Source organism: Salvelinus namaycush, chromosome 18, assembly GCF_016432855.1.
Source record: "Salvelinus namaycush isolate Seneca chromosome 18, SaNama_1.0, whole genome shotgun sequence".
Lineage (NCBI taxonomy): Eukaryota > Metazoa > Chordata > Actinopteri > Salmoniformes > Salmonidae > Salvelinus > Salvelinus namaycush.
This window is the reverse complement of record NC_052324.1, coordinates 26,260,142-26,282,721: the sequence shown is the minus strand read 5'-3', so window position 1 is coordinate 26,282,721 and position 22,580 is coordinate 26,260,142. Positions and strand designations below refer to the sequence as shown.

General features: G+C 42.8%; 1 protein-coding gene across 2 annotated transcripts in view; it reads right to left on the bottom strand.

Moving 5' to 3' along the window:
• LOC120063271 (growth hormone receptor-like) overlaps positions 1-22,580 on the bottom strand; it is a 76,602-nt gene that overhangs the window by 28,910 nt on the left and 25,112 nt on the right. Inside the window, exons 1-2 of one of the 2 annotated variants that reach the window (XM_039013538.1) lie at positions 15,991-16,222; positions 15,224-15,341 (exon numbers count right to left, since the gene is read on the bottom strand). In XM_039013538.1, coding sequence (XP_038869466.1) covers positions 15,224-15,341; positions 15,991-16,053 — 181 coding nt within the window. In that variant the 5' untranslated portion in view covers positions 16,054-16,222. Of the gene's footprint in view, positions 1-15,223; positions 15,342-15,990; positions 16,223-22,580 lie in introns of those variants that run through there. The other variant, XM_039013539.1, reaches the window with a different exon arrangement.

Genomic DNA, 22,580 nt, shown 5'->3' with positions numbered 1-22,580 from the left:
GCAGGTAGCCTAGTGGTTAGAGCGTTGGGCCAGTAACTGAAACGTTGCTAGATCAAAACCCCGAGCTGACAAGACAAAAATCTGTCGTTCTGCACCTGAACAAGGCAGTTAACCCTGTAACGCTCGTCGTGGGTGGAAGAAGAGGAGGACCAAAGCGCAGTGTGGTAAGTGTCCATATTGTTTTAATACGAATAAATGAACACTTAACAAAAACAATAAACCGCCAAACGAACACTCCTGTACGGTGAAATAAAAACCAGCACAGAAAATAATCACCCACCACACACAATGACAAACAGGCTACCTAAATATGGCTCCCAATCAGAGACAACGACTGACACCTGCCTCTGATTGAGAACTATACTAGGCCCAACACATAGAAATCTAACAGAACAAAACATAGAAAAACAACATAGAATGCCCACCCCAACTCACGCCCTGACCAAACTAAAATAAAGACATAACAAAGGAACTAAGGTCAGAACGTGACAAATACACTGTTCCTAGGCCATCATTGTAAATAAGAATTTGTTCTTAACTGACTTGCCTAGTTAAATTAAAAAAATATTAGCCTTGACATGAAATCAGTCAAGACATGGTATCAATAACAAGATGAAATGAGCCACTTACAATTCCCCACATAGCAGTTTCTTGTCATTCTTGCTAGCAATCTGGCCATCCAGAATTACAACGGGCTGACTTCTGCCACATGGAAGCACGTACATCGTTTTTGTGACGTTGTAAGCCAACCCATCCATTAGTAGGCAGTGCCTACTCATAATTGGTTAAAATGACATGATGCACACCGATGATGCCATTGGAAACACATATCTTCCTCTATCTTTTTTACTACAAAAAATAGAAACACACCATTTTCACATATGTTGATGTTGTGGTGGTGCTGGAGAGGATGAATATGTCGTTGAAACATTTAGAAGAAATTTCCCTTTAAGAGTCTCACCTAACATTTTCATAGGAATGTTCCAGTAATGTGCAAGGACTGTTACCAAGAGACCATTTCCTTAATGTCAAACAGATCTTATCCAGAATGTGGTTACCATGTTCTCAGCATTTTCAATATTAATGTTCTAGACACTTTTCATTGGAACGTTCCAGTGTCCAGTTTTCTGAGGGATAGGAGAATATTCCATCAACGTCACACCTTCAACGTACACAGAACATGGCTACCATGTTCTCCGAAAATAAGATAATGTTCTAGGCATGTTTCATGGGAACGTTGCAAGAATATTCCTGTGTCCATAGAAGTTTAACCTAAGGCCAATGTCCGTGCCCCCCTACGGAAATACAATTAGCATAATACAAAAGTTCCCATAAAAATCTGTCAGTTTAAACTAGAGATATGTTTTTTGAATGCGTCTCAATCCACCACATCCGCCTATGTCGCACTACTGCATCTGCGGTGAAAGGTGACAAAGCTCGAGCGGTGTTTGTCTGAACATGCGACATCCCGAAAATCTTCTCTTCTCACAAATCGTCTGCAGCATCCGAACGATTTGGCCTACAACTATTATGACCCCTCAATGGAAAGATGACTCTCACGAACACAATGGTTTTGACCTCCACAAGTGTCAGGAGACTTTTCTGAAGTTGGTACAGCAGATCTGCCAACTTCTGTCTGTAGCATCCGGACAGTTTGGGCTACTCTGTGCAAAGGTGAGACTCTCATGAACACGTACATGTCGGTTGTCTTGCTCTAGGATGCCCACAGGCCTCACAAGACTTGTCTGAAGGTCCCTTGGCACCAGTTGAAAAAATGAATGGAAGTATATAAGGAGACTGTTTAATGCCCAAAATATGGGGTTGAATATATAACAAAAAAATATGTATTCCTGGTATTTGTTATACATCTCTCAGATATAGGACAGACACTTCAGAGCAAACTTCCTTTTGACATTTTTGGGGGACTATCTTTTGTTCCATGTAGTGAATCTGTTATTCACTGCATTAGTATGGGCTAAGGCTAAATTCAAAATCAAATAGATAAATTATCCTTGATAGGACCTTCTTAAAACAATTCCATGTAGCTTAGTAGAACCCCCCCACCCGGTTTAGACAAGGCTTAAACTCTGATGGGTTAAATCGTTCTGTCATGGCCCCCTAGAGGCTTGTGTCTAGTTCCCAGCTTCTGGGAACAAAATACGATTTTAGGACGTCTCCTAATGGTCCCTGTAGGGGTGTTCGATGTTGGTCCTGGAGGTTCCAAACACTTCTGGTTTTCATCTTCTCTTTCTAATAAGGGACGAATTCAGACCTGGGACACCAGGTGAGTGCAATTAACTACCAAGTAGAAACAAAAACCAGAAGTGTTTCCGCCCTCCAGGACTGGATTTGAACAGCCCTGCTTTAAAGAAATGACCTTTCTGTCTCAGGTACTGCTTGTTATCTTGGCCATGAACTCGGTTTTATGTAGCTGATAAACCACTGAGGCAAAGTGTGTGTGTCAAAACAAATTGTATTGGTCACATACACATATTTAGCAGATGTTATCGTGGGTGTAGTGAAATGCTTGTGTTTCTAGCTCCAACAGTGCAGTAGTAGTTAAGGGATCCTGAGTAGATCCTGTAGATCCTCTACATGCATGAAAAGGATGTTCACAATAATTAAAAACAGCCTTTTATTGTCATTCCATTCACAGGCTCATCAGAATGCCATGTTGGCCTTTACAGTTTCTTCTTCATCTAGACACACCAGCCAGCTGCAGTCTGATCCTTGCCTTAAATGTTTCCCATCATTAGATCCTTGCCTTAAATGTTTCCCATCATTAGATCCTTACTTTAAATATTTCCCATCAATAGATCCATTGCTCCGTTGTAACTACTGTGCTTAAACCTGTAGCTCTGAATACAGATGTGATTAGCTAGTAAGTGCCCTATATCCGTGCCCTATATCCATCCCCATAGGCCCCATGTAATATCCCTCTGCTGTACAGGACATTCTGTCATTTTAAAAGCATGTCCTTTCACCAACCATGTTGCTCTCTCCACTTAAGTGTCCAAATCAGTGGGATTGAATGTGATTTCCGTGCAAATTGAGTTAGGCTACATCCATTCAGAGCATGACATTAGAAAGGCTACAGCTTTTTACAAACACATTAACATGCACACAAACGCACACGCACGAACACACACAAAAACACTGAACACAGACTGAACACACAGAACAGAGGAAGCGGTTGTTTCTTACTAGTCTCTGAGGTACGCTGGCAATTCTTTGCTCTTAGCTTTCTATCACCGGCACAAACCAAATTAAATGCTACTCAAGGCCATCTTACTGTGTATACACGTCTGCAGGACTGATCCATTAAAGCCAAACAGATGAGCAAGACAGACAGAGTGAGTGTTATAAAAACTGTGTTTACTGAACACTGGTTCTATTAAGTAGGATGATAATAGGTAATATTAAGTGCTCCAGTAAATGTGTGTTGACGGGAAAGGTCTCCTCTGACTGGGGTGTTCATGCAGCGCTATTACATTAGTAACCATAGAAATAGGATTAGAATCTCAATAGGATCTCTATGACATTAACCATATCCATCATTCACTCATCTGACTAATTAGCAAATGATGGAACACAGCATAGTTTGTCACCACACTGATAAGAGAGACGTGAGAACAAAACCCAACCCACAAGGCCTGGGTGTGTCTTACAATATGGGATAGACTGAGACATACACACCAACATAACCACACACACACACACACACACACACACACACACACACACACACACACACACACACACACACACACACACACACACACACACACACACACAGAGCAGGTGGGACCTTTTGTCTTTGAGCGAGAAGAAAACGAGATACTGGCTAATGTTCTATCCTCATTTCAAAGTTATCCAATAGGTGAGGGCAATATGTGACCCATTTCAGGAAACTATGCGTACGTCGCGGGTCACTACTTCACAGGAGAGTCGTTTGAACGTAAAGTGTTCATTTTTTTTATCAAAATGCATTTTTTGGCAGAAATGCCTTCTCGAACATATGAACTTTTATGTGCCATAATAACAAAATTGTATGCCATCTGTAAATACGAATAAAATGTATATATTACGAGCCTAGTTGGTTTAGCCAAAGAAGACATCAACCTTCCCGCTAGCCATGATTGGCTGAGATAATGAGTGGGCTGGACATGCCGAGAGATGAGTTTGTATTGGTCTGCCATATAGCACGCTTCCCTCTATTTGAGCTGGTCAGTATGTCTAGGTAATCATGTCTAACGTGGCTTTAAAAAAATTTAGCATGTATTACAACTGCATAAGTGTTCTTCTCCACTTTCTGGAGGACTGAGTTTTGAAATCAGTGGAATTTGAGTATGATAGCTAAGGAGATGGAGAAAACACCTGTCTCCAGATTACATCTTCAAACTAAGGGCAACCATGGCATCTGACAGGAGACGCGTCTAACCATGAATGATGTATACGGGTAAGATAGTCTAGCTAGCTACATTTTCAGATATTACACATTTCTAATTGACATAAAGAGCCATTTGCTTGGCTAGCTATAGTCTAATGTTAGCTAGCTAACGTTCAACCTGGTTGGTTAGCTACCTAATGTTAGCTAGCTAACGTTCAACCTGGTTGGTTAGCTACCTAATGTTAGCTAACATTAGATTACCAACCAGGTTCACTTGTAGATTCATGCAGGGTAGTAACATCATTATGTGATTATGGTTCATTAGGGTTCATTGTTTACCTAACTAGCTAGCTAACTACATGTCTTAACAAAAGACTCTACTATGCAAGTAACCATTTCGAGTGCGTTCGTAAATTCAGTCTGGCCATCTACACCAATTTCAGAGCACTCTCGTCTGAGTGTGCGAGACAGCGCAGAATAACTGCTGAATTTACGAATGCTCAACACCCGTTGAATATGGCCGGTGTCAGTAAACTCATCAGCCAGAGCGTCTGCTGTGCGCTCTGAACGCGAAGCGCTCTGAATTTACGAACGGGCAATCTGAAAGCACAGTTGCAGTCACCAACGCTCTGGATAACAATGCTCTGCTAGGGCAAGTAACGCTGTTGTTGCTGTTCTCGCACACTTAGATGTATGGAAGTAGCTAGCAACTTAGCTTGGGTGCTTGACTGCTGTTAGTACATTTGGATCACCCCTTAAAGAGATGGGTGGGGCTAAAGCTTAAGAGGTTGTAAACGATGCTGTCACGTGTGTCATACGAATGAGACCAAGGCGCAGCGTTGTACACATACATTCTATATTTATTAAAAAAATTAACACTGAACAAACTAACAAAAGGAACCGTGAAGCTAATATGAATAGTGCAGACAGGCAACTAAACATAGAACAAGAACCCACGAACACAAAAGGGAAAATGGCTACCTAAATATGATTCCCAATCAGAGACAACGATAAACAGCTGCCTCTGATTGGGAACCATATCAGGCCACCATAGACATACAAATACCTAGACCTACAAAACCCCTAGAACTACAAAAACTAGCATACCCACCCTCGTCACACCCTGACCTAACCAAAATATAAAGAAAACATAGATATCTAAGGTCAGAGCGTGCCAGATGCTGAATGGGTGTAGACAAAGAAGAGCTCTCCAATAGTAGTACCAAAACATTCAAAGGACATTTTCTCAAAAGTGAGTTTACTTTCAAAGCAAAATTACTTTCCCACTGTTCCTCAACTGAAGTGTATGATATACCATTTTGTAGCTCTGAGTCTCTACTTTTATCCAATGTAAAAAACACAATTAAATATTTTGCTACATAAGACCGATTTGAGCCGGACGGTCACATACGTTTTTTCTATTAGATAAATCTCAAGAAAGGAATAAAGGAAGGGACTATTCACACCAAGGCTGGTTGTTGAAATCGTCTTCTCCATCATGATCACTGATACGTTAACAGAATCTCGTGACCGATGGCGATGTTCCGGTGCCTTGGATTAGCATGACTTATTATCCTGAATTTGCAGAGCTGGTGCTTGAATTGGGGACCTGGATTTTAACCCAAAAGTTCTCTAGTAATCACTGCTTACCTGCAAAATTGTCGCATCAGATACCTCCATGTTGTCATTCAGCGCAGCCTGGATGGTAAACATAAGTGTACTTTTCAAAAGGGGAGGGCTTTGGTTGGAGGGGGGCTGAGTACAGATTTGAAAACCTTCCCCTGGAAACCAAATGGAGTGGCAGGACATTAAGATGCTAATTCTTAAGCAGAGTTTTGGCAAACTATGTATATCTACAGTTCTGCTGTGTCACCATGACCTGCTGGCCCATATATCTTCCTGGCACCAACCTGACACACACACACACACACACACACACACACACACACACACACACACACACACACACACACACACACACAATTCCATTCAGACAGTGCTTGAGATTTCAAATCATCGATGTAGGAAGTGCTCCAATAAAATGTTCCTCAAATCGAAACATATGTTTTTCAGAATATAAAAAATAAGTCTGAATGACAAATAAATGTTAATAAAGTACACAACCTTTTCAAAAGTTTGGGGTCACTTAGAAATGTCCTTCTTTTTGAAAGAAATGCTTTAAACATTTTTTTTTAAATAACATAAAATTGATCATAAATACAGTGTAGACATTGTTAATATTGTAAATGACTATTGTAGCTGGAAACGGCAGATTTTTTAAATGGAATATCTACATAGGCGTACAGAGGCCCATTATCAGCAACCATCACTCCTGTGTTCCAGTGGCACGTTGTATTAGCTAATCCAAATGTATCATTTTAAAAGGCAAATTGATCATTAGAAAACCCTTTTGCAATTATGTTAGCACAGTTGCAAACTGTTGTTCTGATTAAAGAAGCAATACAACTGTCCTTCTTTAGACTAGTTGACTATCTGGAGCATCAGCATTTGTGGGTTCGATTACAGGCTCAAAATGGCCAGAAACAAAGAACTTTCTTCTGAAACTCGTCAGGCTATTCTTGTTCTGAGAAATGAAGGCTTTTCCATGCGAGAAATTGCCAAGAAACTGAAGATCTCGTACAATGCTGTGTACTACTCCCTTCACAGAACAGAGCAAACTGTCTCTAACCAGAATAGAAAGAGGAGTGGGAGGCCCCGGTGCACACCTGAGCAAGAGGACAAGTACATTAGTGTCTAGTTTGAGAAACAGACTCCTCACAAATCCTCAACTGGCAGCTACATTAAATAGTACCCGCAAATCACCAGTCTCAATGTCAACAGTGAAGAGGCTACTCCAGGATGCTGGCCTTCTAGGCAGAGTTGTAAAGAAAAAGCCATATCTCAGACTGGCCAATAAAAAGAAAAGATGGGCAAAAGAACACAGACACTGGACAAAGGAAGATTGGAAAAAAGTGATATGTACAGACAAATCTAAGTTTGAGGTGTTCGGATCACAAAGAAAAACATTTGTGAGAAGCAGAAAAAATAAAAAGACGCTGGAGGAGTGCCTTGAAGAAGGGACCTTGAAAGGGACCTTGAAGAAGGAAGGCTATCACTCCATGCCATACCCTGCGGACGGCGCTTAATTGGAGCCAATTTCCTCCTACAACAGGACAATGACCCAAATCAGAGCTCCAAACTATGCAATAACTATTTAGGGAAGAAGCAGTCAGCTGGTATTCTGTCTATAATGGAGTGGCCAGCACAGTCACCGGATCTCAACCCTATTGAGCTGTTGTGGGAGCAGCTTGACAATATGGTACATTAGAAGTGCCCATCAAGCCAGTCCAACTTGTGGGAGGTGCTTCAGGAAGCATGTGGTGAAATCTCTTCAGGTGACCTCAACAAATTGACAATTAGAATGCCAAAGGACTGCAAGGCTGTAATTGCTACAAATGGAGGATTCTTTGATGAAAGCAAAGTTTGAAGGACACTATTATTTCAATTAAAAATCAATATTTATAACCTTGTCAACGTCTTGACTATATTTCCTATTCATTTTTTCAACTCATTTCATGTATGTTTTCATTGAAAACAAGTACATTTCTAAGTGACCCCAAACATTTGAACGGTAGTGTATATTGGGTCACATCTTAAGCTGTAGGCCTGAATAACCTAATTTCCACAAGACTACAAACGTTGAGCTCAGCTGTAGGGTAAAAAACATATTTACACCATAAGCGGTTAAAAAGACACTTTAAAGCACATGTCAAACTCATTCCACTGAGTGTCTGCGGGTTTCCGCTCCTCCCTTGTACTTGATTGTTGAATTAAGGTCACTGATTAGTAAGGAACTCCCCTCACCTGGTTGACTAGGTCTTAATTGAAAGTAAAAAACTAAAACCTGCAGACACTCGGCCCTCCGTGGAATGAGTTTGACAACCCTGCTTTAAATAGTCTTTTTAACAGTTTTTAAGGGGGAAATATGCTTTTTACCATACATCTGAGCTTCACCGTTTGGAGTCTTGTAGAGTTTGACACCCCTGCTTTAGAGGTTCATGCTGAGGCATCATCCTGGTTTTGAAGTGAACAGATGAGGGTGAGGTATTGGTTGTGTATGTAACATTTACATGTTTATAAAGGAAGCTTCAGTGAATTATGCCCCTATACTGTATATCATCAAGTTAAAGGTCAACTAACCATAAGGTGGACAGGCTGAGGGGCAGTGTTAGACTACACCCTGTTCTCATGGATAGAAACAAAGCAGAGAGAGACACAGACGGACGGGACAGACACACTGAACACCAGATACACATAAGGGAATGTAAACAGGTTTTAAAAATAACTGCCAACACGCGCACTCACCTATGTCTTACTATACTTGAGGACTTTTTGGGGATCAACAATTGATTATTATTCAAAATCCTATTTTCCCTAACCGGTAAGCCATAACCTTAACCCCCTAATCCTAAAATAGCCTTTTTACAAGTGAGGACCGTCAAAATGTCCTCACTAACCTTAACCCCTGAGCCTAAAATAGCCTTTTTACAAGTGAGGACCGTCAAAATGTCCTCACTAAGCTTAACCCGAGCCTAAAATAGCCTTTTTACAAGTGAGGACCGGCAAAATGTCCTCACTTCTCTGAATTGGTTTAGTATTCTAGTGAGGACTTCTGGTACTCTCAAGTACAGTAAAACGTGTACACACACACACACACACACAGACACACACACACACACACACACACACACACACACACACACACACACACACACACACACACACACACACACACACACACACACACACACACACACACAATGTCCATAACAAACCAAACCCCTGTGTTCAGATCTACAAAGACAACTTCAACACACCTCTAAGAAACAAAGAGAGGGGCCTCCCGGGTGGCGCAGTGGTCTAGGGCACTGCATCGCAGCGCTAGCTGCGCCACCAGAGTCTCTGGGTTCGCGCCCAGGCTCTGTCGCAGCCGGCCGCGACCGGGAGGTCCGTGGGGTGACGCACAATTGGCCTAGCGTCGTCCGGGTTAGGGAGGGTTTGGCCGGTAGGGATATCCTTGTCTCATCGCGCTCCAGCGACTCCTGTGGCGGGCCGGGCACAGTGCGCGCTAACCAAGGGGGCCAGGTGCACGGTGTTTCCTCCGACACATTGGTGCGGCTGGCTTGCGGGTTGGAGGCGCGCTGTGTTAAGAAGCAGTGCGGCTTGGTTGGGTTGTGCTTCGGAGGACGCATGGCTTTAGACCTTCGTCTCTCCCGAGCCCGTACGGGAGTTGTAGCAATGAGACAAGATACCACGAAAATTGGGCAGAAAAGGGGGTAAAATTAAAATAAAATTTTAAAATAGAAACAAAGAGAATCCCCTATAAAAGTTAACTGGAGCTCTATCTAAGGTTGAAAATCTATCCAACTTGTCAATGTTTACACCGTGCTAGTCCATATTCACAAACTACTGTACGCACACCAAAACTTCTTATTCTGAAAACAAACCGGAAGCAAACCTGTGAAATGAAAGTAGCAGGAGTTGTTCGTTTTTAAAGTACATCAAACCATTTAGTGAATGTATATGGCCATAGGAAAAATAACTACTCAGTTAATAGCTTCCAATTGACTCATTCATCCCCCTCCTCTCCCCTGTAACTATCCCCCAGGTCATTGCTGTAAATGAGAATGTGTTGTCAGTCAATTTACCTTGTAAAATAAGAGTTAAAGAATATACCAACAATACTTCTATGTGGGTTGGATTGAGTTGAGCGTTAAGACCATCATCCCATTCTACTTTGAAGTGTGATAACCAGTCTGCCGGGGTCCACTCACAGTCCCAGACAGATCAGCCAGGATCCAGTCATTTATTAGCCCAAGATAATGTTCATCTCCTGTAATAACCTCACAACCACAGCATTACCTTCGTTATGTCATATTAAGAATGGCTGAGAGTAAATATAGATGAGTCGGTCGGGTTACAGTTACCCTTCTCAACAGACACGCACGCGCACACGCACACTGCTTTGGCATTGGATTGCTTTGTTCAGATTAGTCGCTGGTCTCTCACAGACTGACTGAGGTGGTTCTAGCCTAGTTTTCCCTGGGTGGTTTTAGTTGTCATGAGCCAACATAAAATATTCTCACATAATTTTGTTCTGTTACTGGCCTCCTTATAGATGTGTGTTTCTACCTGGAACATGGAATAAGGCCTGAGCATTGTATGGTTTCTCTAGGCTAATATCTGCCAGATGTTTGAATGTTGTGCCAGGAACACTACCAGAACTGAACAAAGCTGGGATCTCCTGGCAAGATGCCAAAGCCCTCATACAGAAGAGAGTGAGGTGGAGAGCCATGGTGGACGCCCAATGCTCCCAAGGGGACAGGATTAAGTCAAGTATGTCAATGTTGTGCCAGTGGCACCCTGAACTAGTAGCACAAATTGGAAATGTATCATCCTAACATCCCTCACCCCTTGACATTTCTTCCCTGGTTCTCCGTCCATTCTTTCCCATAAATGCTTGTCTGTATCGTTGGGCCCTGTCTTTCCTTAACGTGTCTGTATCGTTGGGTCCTGTCTCTCCTTAACTTGGCTGTATCGTTGGGCCCTGTCTCTCCTTAACTTGGCCAAGCCCTGCTACAAACCGTAAACACAACCCAGTACTGCTCTTTGTAGGGCTCAGACTGAGGGCTCTGAAATTGTAGTGTGTGTGTGTGTGTGTGTGTGTGTGTGTGTGTGTGTGTGTGTGTGTGTGTGTGTGTGTGTGTGTGTGTGTGTGTGTGTGTGTGTGTGTGTGTGTGTGTGTGTGTGTGTGTGTGTGGGGCGAGGCGTACCAAACCCTGTGCGGTCACCGCTTGTTTCTGCCTGCATGGCTAAAGAGCAAGAGCCTCAAAATCAGCACAACAGGATCAATAGGTACGCAGGGTCCAGACAGTCAGACGCACGCACATAGGCACACACTCACACACTAATCACCCTGGTCTGGCCCTAAACACAGGGAGCGTCTCCAAAAGCATATTTTCTGCTTGTTATGCGGTCTGCTCACTGGTGAAAAAACATTTAACAGGAAAAAAATTGTAGCTAAAGATTTCTAGGAAGGCCCAACAGAGCTTGAATCTCAGAGGCACGTCTGGTAAATATATGTAAAGGGTAGAAAATACTAAAACAGGTTGGGGTAGAAACTATGACGGAACTAGAGACACACACGCTGTGTGACTTCAGGAGCGTTTAGATAGAAGCGTGGTAGAGGAAATAGTGTAGTGACTAAGAGGAGAGAGAATGAGAGAGGTGGAGAAAGGAGGGAGATGTTTCACCGTTGTTGAGGAAGACTGGGCCAGTTCCAAATCAAATCAAATGTTATTGGTCACATACACATGGTTAGCAGATGTTAATGTGAGTGTAGTGAAATGCTTGTGCTTCTAGTTCCGACAGTGGAGTAATATCTAAAAGTAATCTAACAATTCCCCAACAACTACCTAATACACACAAATCTAAAGGGGTGAATGAGAATATGTGCATATAAATATATGGATGAGTGATGGCCAAGCGGCATAGGCAAGATGCAGTAGATGGTATAGAGTACAGTATATACATATGAGATGAGTAATGTAAGATATGTAAACATTATTAAAGTGGCATTATTTAAAGTGACTAGTGATCCATTTATTAAAGTGGCCAGTGATGTGGTATCAATGCAGGCAGCAGCCTCTCTGAGTTAGTGGTGGCTGTTTAGCAGTCTGATGGCCTTGAGGTAGAAGCTGTTTTACAGTCTCTCGGTCCCCGCTTTGATGCACCTGTACTGACCTCGCCTTCTGGATGATAGCGGTATGAACAGACAGTGGCTCGGGTGGTTGTTGTCCTTGATGATCTTTTTGGTCTTCCTGTGACGTCGGGTGCTGTAGGTGTCCTGGAGGGCAGGTAGTTTGCCCCCGGTGATGCGTTGTGCAAACCGCACCACCCTCTGGAGAGCCTTGCGGTTGAGGGCGGTGCAGTTGCCGTACCAGGCTGTGATACAGCCCAACAGGATGCTCTCGATTGTGCATCTGTAAAAGTTTGTCAGGGTTTTGGGTGACAAGCCAAATTTCTTCAGCCTCCTGAGGTTGAAGAGGCGCTGTTGCACCTTCTTCACCACACTGTCTGTGTGTGTGGACCATTTCAGTTTGTCTGTGAGGTGTACGCCGAGGAACTTAAAACTTTCCACCTTCTCCACTGCTGTCCCTTCGATGTGGATGGAGGGGTGCTCCCTCTGCTGTTTCCTGAAGTCCACGATCATCTCCTTAGCACTGCCTTCATTGGCAACCAATCAAATGAACACGGAACTCTGTGGTTTCCGGAGACTGCTCAGCATCTGACTACATCCCAAATGACACCCTATTCCCCATAGGGCTCTGTTCATAAGTAGTGCACTTCATAGGGAATACGATGGAATTTGGGACACATTATGATGGCCAGTCGTTATCTAAATAGTTATCAGAAGTTTATGTAAACTGGAAGCTATAAGTGTTTGCAGCAGGTTTTGGGAACAGCCTATTGCCAGGTGAACTAAAGACCCCCGGGGAAACACAGACACTAGAATCAAAACATTTGTGTATCATTTTAGCTACCCACAGTTCAGTAACACATATCACAAACTCAAAACCAGAGAAAGCTCACTAATAAAAACTACTTTAGTAGGTATTATCTTTGTCATTGCTTTTTTATTTAGCCAACTTTTGAAATTGTTCAAATGACATGTTCTACATGCTTTTGTCACCTGTATGAACCTTATCCATACCCACTCTGACCTTCTAGAAGTCCAGGAACAAAGTGAGGCTTAGTTTCAGAGAGGAGAGGCCACACCACCCAGATGTTAATGTGAGAGAGGAGCGAGGCCACACCACCCATGTATTCATGTGAGAGAGGGGAGAGGCCACACCACCCAGGTATTCATGTGAGAGAGGAGAGAGGCCACACCACCCAGGTATTCATGTGAGAGACGGGAGGCCACACCACCCAGGTATTCATGTGAGAGAGGGGAGAGGCCACACCACCCATGTATTCATGTGAGAGGAGAGAGGCCACACCACCCAGGTATTCATGTGAGAGAGGAGAGAGGCCACACCACCCAGATAATCATGTGAGAGAGGCCACACCACCCAGGTATTCATGTGAGAGAGGGGAGAGGCCACACCACCCAGGTATTCATGTGAGAGAGGGGAGAGGCCACACCACCCAGGTATTCATGTGAGAGAGGAGAGGCCACACCACCCAGGTATTCAGGTGAGAGAGGAGAGAGGCCACACCACCCAGGTATTCATGTGAGAGGATCGAGGCCACACCACCCAGGTATTCATGTGAGAGGATCGAGGCCACACCACCCATGTATTCATGTGAGAGGATCGAGGCCACACCACCCATGTATTCATGTGAGTGGATCGAGGCCACACCACCCATGTATTCATGTGAGTGGATCGAGGCCACACCACCCATGTATTCATGTGAGTGGATCGAGGCCACACCACCCATGTATTCATGTGAGAGAGGGGAGAGAGATCCCTGTGTGATGAGTCAGGGGAGAGTTCTGAACTCCTGCCAAAGACGTGTTCCTACATTAAATCTTCACCAGCAGGCCAACAGCGACCCATTACTTTTACAGTTTAATCCATAAGGGAGTGCTCCAGGTTTATGCCCTTATAATCTATGGACCACTGAGCTCTGGGTAGAGGAGGAGGCGAGGAAGAGAGGATGAGGAGAGGATTGAGGACTCCCTATGGAGAGTGCTGTTAGACAGGGTCACAGAGAGATACATAATGTACTGGAGCCCTCTAGACCAAATTCAAAAACATTCTAGATTAGTGGAGACAGGCTCATGGTAAGTGACAAAACATTCTAGATCACTCCATACAGATTGACCAAACATCATGTGAGGGAACAGTTTCTACAATAGAGGTTGGCCCAGAGCTGTTCACTTTAACCCACTTACAATGGACAGAGTCCATTTGAGCAGCAGCCAGTGCATTGCAAGGACATCGCTCAACTCCGGGTCCAGCTATCTCTCTCTATAACGCCATGTTCTGAACTCAAAGACTCGGAGCATAGTTTCACAAATGATGTTGCAACAGAATATGGCCATGAATATGACATTCCTGAATTTTGGTCCCTTAGATTGCACCATTCAGGAGAGACACCATTTACATGGTTACTAGAGCAAAACAATTAGGGCTCCCTTCCCCATTTTGTTACTCATGATATCTATAGTTTATTAAGTTTTACATATTATTTACATATTATTTGTCCTTTGTAGTAGTGGTTAATAAACATACAGTATATAAAATGCATGTCTTCCTTGGCTGTATGGAGGGAGCTGTGTTAGGTCAACATGTAACCCATCCTGTCTGCCTGTCCCTGGACTTTGTCACAGCCCAGTCCAATCTATTTACCTTCACTATTGATCTGGTGCAGTCTGACTGGCTGAAAAAGGAAAGGCTGCCGTTTGCTCAACCAACAACCTTTTCCCATGTGTGCAAATACAGGACTCTGCAACTGTTGTCTGATATAAGATTTGATAAGTGTAAATGCCCTGTACTGTGCAATATTAGATCAAACAAGAAAGGACATCGATTCACATGCTAAAGATTTGAAACTAAAAAGAGCAATAGATTCGATTTAGAAAAAAAGGAGTATTGTGTTATAAGATTGATGATTGTTGTCAGAGATAAATGGCAGTTACCGTAGGTGGAATCAGATACAGTAGGAGTGTCATACAGTTCAACACATCACACTCTCTCTACAGCGCTGATAATCACATGACGAGACCAACAAGTGTGTGAAAAGGTACGGGGTGTAGCAGTCTACCTGATGACGTCATAGAGCCAGGGCCCATCAGCGAGGCTGATCTCACAGCAGACAGCAAACCCAGGGGGAAGAGGAGGAGGAAGGATGGAGCAGCCATGACAGGGGGAGCTTTCCTTTGCTGGAGAGAGAGAAACAGATAATTGTCAGCGATGTTACCCAATGACATCCCTGTGTGAAATACTGAGCCAATATCTTCTTTACCCTGCACTCTTCCTTTCCCTACCACCCCCTCCTCTCTCAACCCTTATCTGCCCTGCTAGCACAAACTGTGGCTGACATTTATTTTCAGCTGGCCTATGTGAAACCTAACCCCGGACAGCACATAATTAACATCCAAGCAGCTACAGAGACGCTCCACACTACTGTGCACAAGATACTGTATGTTGCCCAGAATGTTTGTAGTGTGTGTGCGTGCGTGTCCATAATATAAGAGGCACAGTATAACTTGTGTGCATATGAAATAGTTCCCTCAAAGGCTTTATGCATTGATTGTACGGCTGTCAGCCAGGTCATTGAGACATCAACAGAAATCTACAGAGGTGACAGTCTGGTGACTGGAACATTATGCTCCATTCTCTTACCCTGCCAGCTTGGGATATTTCATTTTATTTCTGCTGTAGCGACAAGCAAAAATGTAAATGCAATACATTTTGTATTTCAAACGCACACCAATGTATAATTAAGCTGACCTTCAATGGCATAGTAGACACTTAGGCCTATCCTTAGTGACTGTCCATTCAATATGACTACAGTAGTTGCTGACTAACCTTTACAGTTCCAGGTGGTCCCGTGCGGTGCCATCCTCCTAAAACTAAAATAGCCGTTCTCATGAAGGCGGCGCGGCAGTGACACAGCAACACTGACAAACTGTTGTGGTTCACCAAGGGGAACAGATTCTACATGTGGCAAGTCCAGACCCTATATATAGGCCAACCTCTGTCTCTCTCCCTTTGTCTCCGTCTGTCTCCCCCTCTCCCCCCTCTCTTTCTGTCTCCCTGTCTCTATCGCTCTCTCTCTCTTTCAAACATCTATTTAGAGCACTGCTTCCCAAATCTGACTGGATTGGGGTCAACTAGAAGTCTTCAGAACCTTCTGGTAACCCCTAAGTGGATATAACAGGGGTTTCTTGCCACAACCTTGTCCTCAGCGACCACCCAGAAGGGACTGACTGACTGACTGGTCAAGAAGCCTTAGGGGAGACACTAGAGACTAATATTCCTACCAATACTAATATCGCAATTTATACAAGTGGGGTATTCATGACACTATTCAATAACGACCTGGAGAAGACCTGGCTATGTTAGAAAAACGACCTGGCCAAGACGTGTTTTATGACAAAGCCACCTATGACAACAATGCAGAGGCCGGCAGAACAGGAAGGACTAGAAATTTGAGCCTATTGGACTGAAATAGACACTGTTGTGAAGACCTGAAGTACCAGCTTCAAGGCAGAGTAGGTTGAGAATGGGTTACATATATGCTACATTTTGTTTTGAAATGTTATTATGTATTGTATGGCATTTGTGATAAGTATCAAATGTTATCCTACATATGATCTGTCCATTGAGAAGCATAGGAGCTCAATCATATATACACTGAGTGTACAAAACATTAGGAACAGCGTGTTCCTAATATTGAGTTGCACCCCCTTTTGCCCTCAGGACAGTCTCAATTCGTCGGGGCATGGAAGCTCACTAATATCTGTAATATAAACAAACCACTTCCTGAGAGTCAAAGCCCATCTGTTGCGTGTGTGTTTACAGGCCAGGAGGCCAAGATATACAAGGCAGGGATTCAAAAGTAAGGAATCTGGCAAGAGGGATGCTTGTTTGGCCATAGAAAATGGTTCAGTCCAAAATCAATTACTTCTTTCTTTCCACTTAGTTGTGCTCCCTCTTTCTCACAGTCTACATTTATCACCCTCTATTCCTTCTTCTCGCACCTCACACTCCTCGGGGAACGCACTCCTCGCAGTCTCTGAAAAAGTGTTGTACTGAAAAAGTTTGGCTACTAGCTAGCTACCTTCTGAGTTTGGATCCCGCGACGGGGCTGGCCACAGTTGCTGGGACCTCTGCCATCTGTCCAGGGATCCTGCCGATCAAGGGTATGATGTGCTGCTTGGTGTAGCAGCTAGCCTAGCTACCACTGTTAGCTGCCTATCAAGCTAGCTGGGTTTTCTTGAGGGTTTGAAAGTAGCCTGCAACGTGGTTAGCTCTTGTGGCTGGGAACGCAGATTGTCCCGGGCTTATGACTGTCTAGATCCCTGTTGTTTGTTGCCGTTTCAGGACTATCCTGAAGCTGTGCGCCAGAAGAGAAAATAACTTATCCTGGCCATGAAAGCAGCCAGAGCGCGTGGGGACATTGCTTACATTTGCTATGACAGGCTCATTGTCCACCCTCCCTCTCAAAAGGGATTAGACAGCCAAGCCTATGGGTTCATAGTTTCAACCCCCCTGCACACACATCAACTGATTAATGATTTTTCTCTTGATTTGTTTGTTCTTTTCCATATTATGTCTATCTCTGATAATCTACCCAGGAAAGGGATGAAAATAGTCAATTTTAATATATGTATTCTTACATGCTGACCACACCGCTCGAGTGCGAGAGTGTTGCGAAATAAATGTACACATACATGTTATTTTATCATTGCACCCACACTGCACACGCACGTCTGCGTGGCCAGGCGCTAAAATAGAACTGGATTCTATTTGTGACGCTCAACACGGTGCAAGTACAGCCTCTCCCATCTCCTCATTGGTTTTTAGGTGCATATACCCATGTGCCATCTCCTCGAAGAATAAATACACAACGCAGAGGACTAAAGGTCAAGAGGGAATTAACCATCAATAGAAAGTGTTTTCTCTGTAATATGGAATTATGATCAATGGAAATAGTTGTTTTTAAGGATTAATGGGTCAGAGACATGGGACGAATTTCAGTCCACGACTCATAGCTACATGTGGCAAGATTTCATTGGTCTGAAAAGTCTATACATTGAGCCTGACTCATGATACTTGTTATTTGGCCACTGGCCCAATTTTATTGCCAGAAATTCTAATTGGTCAACCACAGGCTCGGGTTGGGGGTGATAAATTACATCCTGTCTTTTGTTCTGTGGAGAATCATTGAGGACAGTGAAGAATGAACATCTACTTCTCAGCATAACAACTATGATTTGTTCTCTTTGAATAAACCTATTTTTCTCTCCCTGATTTGCTTTGGGGTCCGTGTTATTGAAGAATAACAACTGCTAACAGTTTTTAGGAGCATATACCCAGGTGGGTGATTGAAAGATTAACTGAGGTCCACACTCCAGTCGGTGGTGGTAATCCACCTAAAGTTAGTTGCCAACCGCCATATAAAGTACAAAATAAGAAGAAACCTGAAGGAAGGAGGAGAGATGACTAGAAACTAATTCAGATTACCATTTTATCTGTGGATTAATTGTCTGAGTAGAGGACCTTGTGCATTTCAGGTAAAATAACAACCCAATGTTTATATCCCAGGACAAATTAGCTACCAACAGCAAGCGAGCTAGCTAAATTGCCATAAATGTTTAATGCTTTTTGACCTGTCGCCAAATTAATATAATTGGTTCAGGGTTTGTTTTGATATTTCAACCTGCGTGTCCTGATAGCGTCTGGTGTGGGTGGACAAAATCAACGCGCACGCGTGCGTGCGGCTTGGTCAGCATGTTAGAAATAAGGTTCATGAAATCAATAACTTGCTATCAGATAACATTCACATATTAGCCCTTTCTGAGAGTCACTTAGATAATTCCTTTGATGATACAGCAGTAGCAATACAAGGACATAACATCTATAGAAGAGACATGAACACTTATGGGAGAGGTATGGATATATATATATAATATATAGATATATATACACACAGTATATACACAGTATATATATATATATATACACACAGATATATACACACACACATACATACATACTGTATATAAAGTCGGAAGTTTACATACACTTAGGTTGGAGTCATTAAAACTCGTTCTTCAACCACTCCACAAATTTCTTGTTAACAAACTATAGTTTTGGCAAGTCAGTTAGGACATCTACTTTGTGCATGACACAAGTCATTTTTCCAACAATTGTTTACAGACAGTAGTACGCAAGTATAAACACCATGGGACCACACAGCCATCATACCGCTCAGGAAGGAGACGTGTTCTGTCTCCTAGAGATGAACGTACTTTGGTGCGAAAAGTGCAAATCAATCCCAAAACAACAGCAAAGGACCTTGTGGAGATGCTGGAGGAAACAGGTACAAAAGTATCTATATCCACAGTAAAACGAGTCCTATATCGACATAACCTGAAAGGCCGCTCAGCACGGAAGAAGCCACTGCTCCAAAACTGCCATAAACTGCACATGGGGACAAAGATCATACTTTTTGGAAAAATGTCCTCTGGTCTGATGAAACAAAAACAGAATTGTTTGGCCGTAATGACCATCGTTATGTTTGGAGGAAAAAAGGGGGAGGCTTGCAAGCCGAAGAATACCATCCCAACCGTGAAGCACGGGGGTGGCAGCATCATGTTGTGAGGGTGCTTTGCTGCAGGAGGGACTGGTGCACTTCACAAAATAGATGGCATCATGAGGATGAAAATTATGTGGATATATTGAACCAACATCAAGACATCAGTCAGGAAGTTAAAGCTTGGTTGCAAATGGGTCTTCCAAATGGACAATGACCACAAGCATACTTCCAAAGTTGTGGCAAAATTGGCTTAAGGACAACAAAGTCAAGGTATTGGAGTGGCCATCACAAAGCCCTGACCTCAATCCTATAGAAAATGTGTGGGCAGAACTGAAAAAGCGTGTGCGAGCAAGAAGGCCTACAAACCTGACTCAGTTACACCAGCTCTGTCAGGAGTAAATGGGCCAAAAGGCTACCCGAAATATATGAACCACGTTAGACAATTTAAAGGCAATGCTACCAAATACTAATTGAGTGTATGTAAACTTTTGACCCACTGGGAATGTGATGAAAGAAATAAAAGCTGAAATAAATAATTCTCTCTACTATTATTCTGACATTTCACATTCTTAAAATAAACTGATGATCCTAACTGACCCAAGACAGGGAACTTTTACTCTGATTAAATGTCAGGAATTGTGAAAAACTGAGTTTAAATGTATTTGGCTAAGGTGTATGTAAACTTCCGACTTCAACTGTATATTCAGAGGTCGAGAGCTGTGCGTCCTCCGAAACACAACCCAACCAAGCCGCACTGCTTCTTGACACAATGCCCGCTTAAACCGGAAGTCAGCCACACCAATGTGTCGGAGGAAACACTGTACACCTGGCGACCGTGTCAGCCGAACCGCCACAGAAGTCGCTAGAGCAAGATTGGACAAGGACATCCCTGCCGGCCAAACCCTCCCCTAACCCAGACGACGCTGGGCCAATTGTGTACCTCCCCATGGGTCTCCCGGTCATGGCCGGCTGCGACAGAGCCTGGACTCGAACCAGGATCACTAGGACCACTGCACCACTCGGAAGGCCTGATTCAGGGAACTAAATCAACCTATCAGGGAATTTACAAATACTAGAGGAAAAAGGTCATCCAAACATATTGATCAAATTTGTACTCATATTGTAGCTTTGTCCTAAAGCTGTATCCATACCCATTGGATGCAGGGATCAAAATAGTGGAGTTCCAAAAGCTGGGCCTAAAATAGTGTATAAGAGATTCTTATTTGGATAATGTTAAAAATATTTGTTGGTCTGAGGTGATAAATAAGGAGCATACAAACGCTGCACTTGATGAATGTATGCATTTGCTTCTTCCAATTATTAATAAACATGCATGTGTTAAGAAACTGACTGTTAGAACTGTTAAGGCTCCATGGATTGATGAGGAATTGAAAAACGGTATGGTTGAAAGAGATGGGGCAAAAGGAGTGGCTAATAAGTCTGGCTGCACATCTGACTGGCTTACTTACTGCAAATTGAGAAATGATGTGACGAAACTCAACAAAAAGGAAGAATAAACTGTATTATGAAGCCAAGATCAACAATATAAAGAAGGATGGAAGTACTTTAAATTAAATTATGGACAGAAAGACTAATTCAACTCCATCTTCATTCAAATCAGATGGCTTATTCATCACAAAACCATGATGTTGCCAATTATTTTTATGATTACTTTTGGCATAGTTGGCATAGTGGACAAGCTTAGGCAGGAAAAGCCAACAATGAACAATCATATTCATGCATAAAAAAACGAATAATGAAAGAACAGCATTGTAAGTTTGAATTTTAACTGTGGGAGAGGTGAAGTTAATGTCATCAATTACTAATGACAAACCTCCTGGCATTGACAAGTTAGATGGAAAGCTACTGAGGATGATAGCTGATTATGTCATGCATTTAATCTGAGTTTAGATGAAGGTGTTTGTCCTCAGGCCTGGAGGGAAGCCAACATCATTCCGCTACCCAAGAGTGGTAAAGCAGCCTTTACTGGTTCTAACAGCAGACCTATCAGCTTGTTGCCATCTCTTAGCAAACTGTTGGGAAGGGCACTCAACATGTACTTCACTGACACAAATGACTGATGATTGGTTGAAAGAAAGTGATAATAAGAAGACTGTGGGAGCTGTACTGTCATATTTAGTGCAGCCTTTGATATTATTGACCATGACCTGTTGTTGAGAAAATGCACACTTCCGTTCAAAAGTTTGGGGTCACTTAGAAATGTCCTTGTTTTCCATGAAAACATACATGAAATGAGTTGAAAAATGAATAGGAAATATAGTCAAGACGTTGACAAGGTTATGAATAATGATTTTTAATTGAAATAATAGTGTCCTTCAAACTTTGCTTTCATCAAAGAATCCTCCATTTGTAGCAATTACAGCCTTGCAGACCTTTGGCATTCTAATTGTCAATTTGTTGAGGTCACCTGAAGAGATTTCACCCCATGCTTCCTGAAGCACCTCCCGCAAGTTGGATTGGCTTGATGGGCACTTCTAATGTACCATATGGTCAAGCTGCTCCCACAACAGCTCAATAGGGTTGAGATCCGGTGACTGTGCTGGCCACTCCATTATAGACAGAATACCAGCTGACTGTTTCTTCCCTAAATAGTTATTGCATAGTTTGGAGCTGTGATTTGGGTCATTGTCCTGTTGGAGGAAAAAAATCAGCCGTTTCCAGCAACAAAAGTAATTTACAACATTAACAACGTCTACACTGTATTTCTGATCAATTTGATGTTATTTTAACAATGGACCAAAAAAAAATGCTTTTCTTTCAAAAACAAGGACATTACTAAGTGACTCCAAACTTTTGAAAGGCTTTTCAACCTCTATCTAATATAACTCAAGAG